Below are 9,747 nucleotides of genomic sequence, written 5' to 3' on the forward strand. Positions count from 1 at the left end.
CAACAATTAGATTCTATTAAAAGATTAGGGCACAGAAATTTTAAATTGACCTAACATTTAATTCAATTTTTTTTTTAAAAAAAAAGAGTAAAATTTTGCCCCAAAAATCCCATCATAGCCATCAATGATAAGCTGCAATATAGATAGCATTCCAAAGATGGAAAGATTGATATATGTAATTGGTTAGATGATGAAGTTAGGGTCATAAAGAGTTCATCCACTTTCCCCATCTCTCACCATTTTAATTCATGAATTGAATTCCTCTTCTTTAAATCCATCCTTTGTACCTTCATTCTTGATTTTATCATATCTTTATGTACTATAGTTTCCTTATTTATTATGTGCTATTTTTTTATTTTTGGTGGCCATTGCTACATATTTGTGTCAAAAAAAAAAAAAAATGTTAGATATGGACTTCACATATATAATAAATGACAATAGATTAATTAAGAATTTTTGTTTTCGGGATGAATAACAAAGTTGGGTGGCGGTAGTAGCAACTTGACCGCCTCTTGGCAATGTTCTATTTTGCGTGCTCAGCCGTTGACGTTCAGATATTTGAACGATCAGCACAAATATTGATCATGTTAGCGTTGTACACAAGCTAAAGAACATAGAAGTAAGCTACAATCCGCTTAGCCCACAAGACCGACAAATGTTTGTAATGTGCATGTGTAGAAGATATTCGACCACCATCCAGTGGTAAGCGATAGTCGAGTTCGGTCATATTCAATTAGACTATTTGTTGAGCATATTACATTTGTCATGTAATCAATTATACGACTAAAAAGACCTATTATGGATATATGTAGCAATTTATACTTTTTTGGTTGGAAAACTAGTAAAGAAAATTGTATGTTAAGTAACAATAAAAGTTGCGAGTATTTTATCAATAAATTGAAGACATTGTTAGAAAATTACTTATAACTTTTAATTTAAATTAAATTAATTTTAAATAATTCAAAATTAGAACGTATAAAACAACAAGAAGTGACATTACATGTATTTATTGCTTTCAGAAATTAATGGAGTCAGTTGGAAAATGTGGATTGAACATTAATCATGTGGGTACATTTAATGAGTTGATTGCTACAATAGACTAAACACATAAGTGCTAGTAAATTTGGGCACGATACATGTAAAAAAAAATTTGTACATGATTGCGATATTTCGAAAATGAATTTTTAACTTTATATTATAACTCTTTTTGGTGTTTTTTTTGGGAGATGTCCAAAAGCCTATTGGAATCAAAATTAATTCCCGCTCAAAGTTTATGATTATCGCTGACCTGATAAAATTTTGGGATAATTACACTCCCCTTTTTTGAGGTTTCGTGAAATTACACGTAAATCTTTTGTGATTTGAAAAATTATATTTAATACCCCTGAAATTTGTTTTCATCTAACAAATAAATCCACTCGTTGGTCAAAATTCAGTGAATTTATTGATATTAATAAATAAATTCACCCGTTGATCCAATACGGCACTTTCTATTGCGGCAATCATTTTAGGTTAAAGAATAAAAAAAAAAGATTATATTATTGAAATTGATGGGAACAGGAATTTGGCACATGATGTCGTGGCTTGTACTCTTTTCATAGTAACAAGTATTTAGTAGTATCTCATGGAGACATAACGTAACAAAATTCGAATTCATGCCCTTGAACAAATTCAATTCAACATAGGTTTAAACACAACGTTCGGTCCACCTCGCCACACTGTCACTGTCCTCTTTATATATATATATATATATATACATATATCAAAATAAATTTAAATAATATTTTTATTAGGTGGTATTAGAGTAGGGATTAGATTTCTTAGGGATAATAGATGAAATGTGATATTATACGTGAGGTAAATATTAAAAATCTACTTATATGTGCGTATTTCATATAGGATGGAAGCGTTAAGGAAAAACGTTGCTGGTCCAACTAAATCATTAGAGTCTGTGTAGGGTCATGATCATACATCAGAACATCAAGGGTTAGAATTCCAAAATATAAATGCCCCACAACCAGAAATAAACCCTTTTATACAACAAAAGGTTTATAATTTATGTTGTTGAATTGTTTAAATTAAATCTATTTAACACAAAATCTATCAACTATTGCGAGATACTTACTTTTTCTAATATATAATTTTTAGGGATAATTATATTTTCTTCTCTTAAGATTTGGTGTAATTATATGTAAATATTTTGTAGTTTAAAAAATTATATCTAGCGCTTCTGAGGTATGTTTTTGTCTAACAAATTCCTCCATTAATTAAAATTCACTGAATTTGATGATATTAACAAAAAATAGAAAAAAAATTATTTTAACCTCAAAATGATTTATTACTGACTTATTGCACGTCAAATAAATCTTTTTATGACCAAATGACCTTCATACGTCTTTACACGTTAATGCATGTGAAGAATTATAACTTCACTATTATAAGGGTAGTTTAGTTCGAAAAAAAATGTTTAACCTGCAATAAGTTAGTAGTTAGTTAATCTAGGGTATATATCAATTCTCATTCAATTTTTTGTTAACATTAGCAAATTTAGTAAATTTTGACTAATGGAGGAACTTATAGCAAATTACATAAGTGCTAGATGTAATTTTTAAAACTACATCGGGTATATGTGTAATTACATTAAATTTTAAGAGATGTGAGCGTAATTGTTTTTAATTTTTATTATAAATTAAATTTATAGTTTTCTCTTCGATTTATGGACGTAAAGAGTAAAAGCTATTGCAAATACTGGGATCCAATATGAAAAGGCAAATGTAGAATAGTTTAGTGTTAGGCAAGAGTGGAAGTGTTGTTGTCCCCATATCAACTACTTTTTCTTGGTGATGGCAATGGGGTTGGATTGGAGAGGACATACACTTCCATCTCCAGCTCTGCAAAGGGACCAGAATTTGTTCAAGTATAGCGACAGTTTCTGCTAGGCATTTTATCAAACAGGATGCTTCATGAGCGTTGATTGAGGCATTTGTGATTGTGGGTGGAGAGAAAATGGGGGAGAAGAGCAAGAAGAAGAAGAAGGATGTGATGCCTACAGTTTGGATTTCTTTGAAGAAATCGTTGCACTGCAAATCGGAGCTGTCGGAGGTACATGATCCGAGTAGGGGGAAGCAGTTGAGCCCAATCCTGACGAGAAAGACTGGCAGGTCTGGGTGTTCTAGGTCCATTGCAAATCTGAAAGATGTTGTTATTCATGGAAGCAAGAGGCACGCGGAAAAGCCTCCGAGTTGTAGCCCAAGATCCATAGGAAGCAGTGAGCTTCTCAACCCAATCACTCATGAAGTCATTTTGAGCAACTCCAAATGTGAGCTCAAGATCACTAGTTTCGGTGGGCTTCATGAAGGGTTCAACGGCGGTGGCGATGATGGTGGCGCCGCCGGCAGCGGCTGTGGCTCAACGTTTGTGGGCACTCTAAGACCTGGGACGCCTGGCCCTGGAGGGCACCCTACGATGCATTACTTCAGTTCTTCGCTCAGAAACTCAGCAACTCCAACTAGGAAAAGTGACCATTTCTTGACGGAAAGGGAAGGGTTTAGGAATGGTCAGAAAAGGACATCCACTCAGAAAAACAGTAATGGGACCAATCCTGCTGCATGCCACAAGTGCGGAGAGCAGTTTGTGAAGTGGGAGGCTCTTGAATCCCATCATCAATCCAAGCATGCTGGTAAGCATATTATAGTAAGCTGATCATCAGTCTGAACCACCCACTGGACTTGATTTGCAAGAAAAGGTGGAAAATGAAGTTGTTTTGATCTGTTTATTTGCTCTGTTTTCACACAGTTACTGAACTCTTGGAGGGCGACTCGTCGAGGAAAATTGTGGAGATTATCTGCAGATCAAACTGGCTCACGTCGGAGAACCACTGTGTTAGAATAGACAGAGTTTTAAAAGTTCATAACATGCAGAAGACCCTGGCTCGGTTCGAGGACTACAGGGAAGCAGTGAAAATTAAGGCCAGTGAGCTTGCCAAGAAACATCCTCGTTGTTTAGCCGATGGAAACGAACTGTTGAGGTTCCACGGCACTAATCTAGCATGCTCTCTGGGCATGAATGGATCCTCTAGCCTTTGTGTATCTGATAAATGCTGCGTTTGCCGAATAATCAGATATGGCTTTTCGATGCTGAAAGGTAAAGTAGGGGTCTTCACGACTTCAACGAGCGGAAGGGCTTTTGAATTGATAGAAATCAATGAAGCTGATCAGTTTATGAGAAAAGCGTTGATAGTGTGCAGGGTTATCGCAGGGAGGGTGCATCGGCCTCTGGAGAACATCCAGGACATGGCTGGGCAGACAGGGTTCGACTCATTGGCTGGGAAAGTTGGTCTGTATTCGAACATTGAGGAGCTTTACTTGCTGAACCCTAAAGCTCTTCTTCCTTGTTTTGTGGTGATATGCAAAACCTGAACAAGAACCAAGCAAGAAAGGTGGTGGAATCTGTTGTTCTGAAGATTTTGTTCATCAAGATACAGAGGATTTCATTAATTTTCCTTGTCAATATTCTGTGTCTGAAAATCATGATGTTGTTTCAGAAATTACATAGGATTCTTGCATGTTTCTTTCTGTGTCTGTAAATTGCTTCCTATTACTATGGTGCAGTGAGAGTTATCCCAAAACAAGGTAGATCATGTATTGCACATTTGGGTTCGGCAAAATATTATACTCCAATATTATAATTAATTTTGGGTTCGGCAAACTGACTTGGATTAAAATTATTTAATGTTACATGAACTTGGTACCTGCTGGATGGTGGAATAGGGCAACATTGATAAACAAATGACCAAAAGAACAATAGACATTGAACTAACATGTGTACAATGTGACTTCAGTCCACTTATTTTGCTAGGTATTCAAAAGATATAAATATCATGGAATATCCTCTGTGTTTAAAAAAATTAAACAAATTATCCTCTATTAATGGATTACATAAGGGGGTAAATTGCTTCTTTTTTCAAAACACAAAGGATAATTTATTATTTTATTTTTTTATGAAAATTTTTTACTCATTTCTCATATTACAAAAAATAAATTGTATTTTTCTCTAAAAAATCATTAATTGCGAACCGTAATAGACGTTTGAATGGCATGACATGACCTCCTGCATGGGGGAATTCAATGATTTCCGTGTGTATTCGATTAGTTGGATCAATATATGATGACATCATCATTTACAAGTTATCGAATGATAACTAATATAGGGTACAAACACACACGAACAACGCAACCGCACTAATAAGTGATATACTCTGTTGCTCCCCACCACTGAAATGAACCAATAACTAATAATAATCAAATTGAGTACCTACGTACGGAGCCATTGTTGGATTAATTTATGTTGTGAGTTTAGCCTCGTTTAAAATTCTTACTCAAATTAAATTTGGTCGAATCAAATTAATCACATAAAAAATATATTATAATTATTATATAATCGATCATTTTTTTAAATTATACACCAATTACACAATAAGTATTCTACATTTATTATATAATTAATTATATAAAGGGGGTCTAAGGCAGGTTCGCCCAAACCCGAGGCCTAGCCCGCCCCCGTATAGTCCCACTTTGTATACATTCTTCTAAGTTTTTGATTTCTCAATAAGTAATATCATTTTAAATTTAGGTACTTTAGCATAGTTTTTTTGGTATAAAATGGATTATATATACAAATAATACATTCAACTAATTTTTATTTTCAATAAGTAATATTATTTTAATTTAGGTACTTTAAAACAATTTTTTTAATATATTAGCTAATTTTTTATTTTTATATTTTTTATATAGAGTTGGATATATACAAAATTATTTAAAAATTTACCTTTAATACCATAATTTCCTGTTAACTAGTAGTATAAACAGTATATAAATAATAAAAATTATTTTTAAAAAATTGTGGTGAATTTCAAGGCAGACGTAGGATAAAACTGAAATTAGCCCGAACCAGTAAGGGTTCCAAATCTGGATCCAAACCCCTGTCCGAACAGCCGAAAAGGGTGGGCTCCTGCTAGGGTCCCAAATGCCCCGGCCCAAATTTAATTCCTAATTGATTTTAATTTGATCAAACTCGATTTGAATTAAAATTATTTCATGTGTTAGCGCATAAAGGAGTTTTCGAATCCTCATAATTAATTTAATAATAATGCTTTCTCAGTTTAATACAAAATAATTTAGTGGAAAGAAAATAAAATCCAGAAATTAACGTTTGTGCAATCAGCGCCAAGAATAAACCTGCAAATTCGGAACTAGAGAACAAATCAAGATAATAAGACTAGGCTTGTTTGACATGTCCTATAATATCAAGGAGGAAAAGGTAAAATAATTTCAATAGTAATGAAATAGTATAAGGAAAGTGGCATCTAATTTCAGAGGGCGATTAGCTGCCCATTTTCTCGTCATGGTTCACACTTTCCAATCCATGAACAATATATAATTTTTTTTTATTCAAATTAGATTATATCAAACCAAATCATTAAGTATGATATTGTTATGTAATTGCTTTATTTTTCTGAACTGCATATCATTCATATAATAAAATGTATTGCAATTTTTATCTAATTGGTTTAAATCCGACACAACACAATTTGGATTAAAATTTCCCATAATATTATATATATTCCTGTTTCTTGAGAAATTTATGAAGGTACCGAGAAAATTTGATGGAAGAAGCTTCTCTAATAGCCTTTGTTTCGTCTTGACAGATCTAACATGTCTACTGCCAATCAAGATCAATGTCACCAAGAAAAACAGAAAGAATTTCGCTCCTACATACATAGCTTCATTAGTACACGAAATTAACCACCAAGTGTTTCCACATGAAATTTCAGGCAACTCTTGAAACTTGAAAGGCGCCCTTTCCAGAACTAAGACATCAACTAAACTCAATGATACATGATATACTCCTTTTTAATACTGAATGACCATCTCGTATAAAAGTTTAAACTTATTATAATTTAGTACTGAAAAACACCTCGGCCAACAACTACCACCGAAGGGCAGTTTTCAGTCAAACGGCTCTAAACTGTCAAACAAAAGCAATATCAAGGGCTTCAATGATCAAGCTTCTTAACAAGGGCTAAGAGAATTAAGGTTGTTGATCCAAGTGATGAGTCAGTGAGTTTGCTTTAATGTCAGAGCTTATGCCTTAAAAGTCCTTGAAAAATTAGTGATTGATTGATTTGATTAGTAGCAAATCTCATGCATGATTCCCAAGGTAAAAACCAACAAGAATTTCCATCAATTGTGGCAAATGATGTTGCTATTCACAAGCAAAAAGTACAATTCACTACAGTATACATCAAAATTTTTTGCAAGTTTGATCATTCAGATGGTGGAAATGAGTTTTAAAAAACATAACCAAATTAGTTGAAGAAAGGGGTAGAACTTAAAGATTTTTAGAAACTAGAATGTTCAGAAAATCTAGCACCTGGTCTCCTAAGAGGCAGCAGCTACTTCTGTTGATTGTTCCTTCTCCTTCACCGCTTTTTTCCAGTTCTCTGCACTGTCAATTATTTCTCCAGTCTTTACGAGGTAACGAACACGTTTACCATTTTCCAGGGTTTTATGACCAACCCTGCTTACCACATCCTGCTCTTTGGAATAAAGCATCACATTTGAACTGTGAAGAGGTGCTTCGATCTGAAAACAGAACTCAAAAATTACTTCATCACCTTATGGGACAATAAGAATTAAAATATTACTCACAGAATATGTTCAATTGCAAATTATAGGTCTATACTAAGTGTTGAAGGGAGAAAAATGACCCTGATTATTTGCCCTTGCTCGCCCTCTTCCTTGCTCTTCACATGCTTGGTCTTCAAGTTAATATCTTTTACCACTATGCGGCTGTTATGTTTAATAACCCTTGTAACCTCACCAATTTTTCCTTTGTCATTGCCAGCTATGACTTTTACAGTATCCCCAACTTTAACGTGCATTTTGTGTAGCACCGGTAGGCTGTTTGGTTTGCACTCTTTTCGCTCCCATCGCTTAAGCTGCATGAAAATTTCAAATTAATAAAACTAGATTATTGTTATTGCCTGTAATTAATTCATACTGACTCCTAGAACTTGGTCGCATGTGTCCAACTCTCTGAGTTGCCTTGAGATGTGCGAGACCGCAGCATGTAGGTGCATAAAGAATAGTGGAAATGCAGGTTACGTGATGTGGGATTCCTGTAGGTGAATACTACAGGAGCAGGAAAACACATGCACGACACTCACTAAACTAAAACACTTGTCTGAGATCAAAATGTGAAAAGGTTAAACTTTTCCTGCAACGATAAAACTAGATCCTTTCAGACATTGCTAATACTGTGCTCCAAGTCTGCAAAGGACTATGATGGAACACACCCCAGAATGTCTCTGGAGAAAACTTTGTGAAGATGCTCATTTCCTATTGTATCTAGGAAACCAATGAAAATGAAAATTAAGTACGGTAGCAGCTTCAGATGTTCCTTTCCTGTTATGGATAAAGATATGAGAAGGATGAATATTTAACCAAAATACTAACCCTTGCAACAACTGAACTTGGTGGGTCAGTTGATTTAACCTGCACAGCGAAGCAGAAGTTAGTATTAAACTGAAAGTGGCTTCTCTAGAAGCACCGCCAACCCCAAAAATCAAGAGGAAAAGGAAATACAGAAAAATTTGCAACAAAAAATTTGACTGGAGAATGTCCGTAGAGCAATCTATCTATCTATCTGACTGACCCTAGTACTTTAGATCAATTGCTCAGAAATCTTGGACTTCGAATCTAACATGACCAAAAGATAAATAAGCCAGCAATACACCAACTATAACTACAATAATTAGTCGTCCCTTAATTCAGCTCCTTCAACATTTCACTCTTCACTTTCAGACAAGAAAGCATGGCTTTTTCAGTCACTTATAAGCTCTCAGTTACCTAGCGTACAGAGCTTAAAAGCACTGCTTCCCAGATTATTAATTGAAAAAAAAAAAAAAAAAAAAAAAGCTCTTCAAGTTATTATCATCCATTTCAAAAGTGCCACAAGTAAATTCGTCAAACAAGCTTTAACACTAAGAACTCATAGCAAATTCCTCCCCTTTTCTGTGGTAAAGAACTCCTAACAGTTTCCGGTGCTACAAATTAGAGAATGCCAATCGATCAGACAACCGTTTCACCATTGCTTCATTTGAAATAAGAAGAACAAAACATCACCGCGGAAAAAAATCAGCTACATATGCCAGAATAATTGAGAATTTAAAGAACTCTAGATGAAATTCAACGAGGAAAAGAGTTCACAATATACATTAAGAAATGAAAAAAAGCGGGAAACGAAACTATACCGCCGGCAGGTGGAGAGAGGGAGAGAAGAAGCGTTGGCCGAGGAAAGAGTTGCTCGACAGATTTAGAGAAGTAAATGAGCTCTGAAGCGCCGCCATTGCCGCCATATCCTCTTCTTTATTTGGTTGAAGGATTATGTGTTTCTCCAACTGCACCACACCGAATTCACAGAGACGGAAAGAAGATAATATGCAAGAATTGCTTTTTCTCTCAGGTAGCCTGTAGTGCGGTTTTCCGCAGTTAGAACGTCAACCTTCTAAAGTCGTGTGAGTAGCAGAAATTTGTGGACAAACAAATAAGGGCGTAATTGAATTTTAGCCCAGGAGCTTTATTCAAATTGTAAGATTGAGCCGTCAGATTGTAGGCCTAAGTCTCATAATAATTTCTTTTATACTTTTATCTAATTTTCAAATTCGAACATACTGAGCAAAAAAAC

General features: G+C 34.6%; 2 protein-coding genes across 3 annotated transcripts; one reads left to right on the forward strand and one right to left on the reverse strand.

Annotated features, from left to right (window-relative positions):
• Nucleotides 1–2,709: 2,709 nt before the first annotated feature.
• On the forward strand, nucleotides 2,710–4,691 carry LOC105176736 (uncharacterized). 2 transcript variants are annotated; one of them, XM_088876968.1, is made up of 3 exons: nucleotides 2,710–3,679; nucleotides 3,796–4,143; nucleotides 4,258–4,691. In XM_088876968.1, exons 1-3 carry the CDS (start codon nucleotides 3,007–3,009, stop codon nucleotides 4,416–4,418), a joined length of 1,182 nt encoding a protein of 393 aa, XP_088733094.1. In that variant the 5' UTR covers nucleotides 2,710–3,006; the 3' UTR covers nucleotides 4,419–4,691. The 2 variants fall into 2 exon arrangements, with proteins under 2 accessions (XP_088733094.1, XP_088733093.1); XM_088876967.1 differs by having other exon boundaries at nucleotides 2,711–3,679; nucleotides 3,796–4,691.
• Nucleotides 4,692–7,219: 2,528 nt separating this feature from the next.
• On the reverse strand, nucleotides 7,220–9,489 carry RPL24 (Translation protein SH3-like family protein). Its single transcript, XM_011099634.3, has 4 exons — nucleotides 9,314–9,489; nucleotides 8,517–8,555; nucleotides 7,769–7,999; nucleotides 7,220–7,643 (listed from the first exon to the last, which is right to left on the reverse strand). Exons 1-4 carry the CDS (start codon nucleotides 9,416–9,418, stop codon nucleotides 7,440–7,442), a joined length of 579 nt encoding a protein of 192 aa, XP_011097936.1. The 5' UTR covers nucleotides 9,419–9,489; the 3' UTR covers nucleotides 7,220–7,439.
• Nucleotides 9,490–9,747: the final 258 nt, after the last annotated feature.

This window comes from Sesamum indicum, linkage group LG13 (assembly GCF_026168435.1).
Source record: "Sesamum indicum cultivar Baizhima isolate 11 linkage group LG13, ASM2616843v1, whole genome shotgun sequence".
NCBI classification, from domain to species: Eukaryota; Viridiplantae; Streptophyta; class Magnoliopsida; order Lamiales; family Pedaliaceae; genus Sesamum; species Sesamum indicum.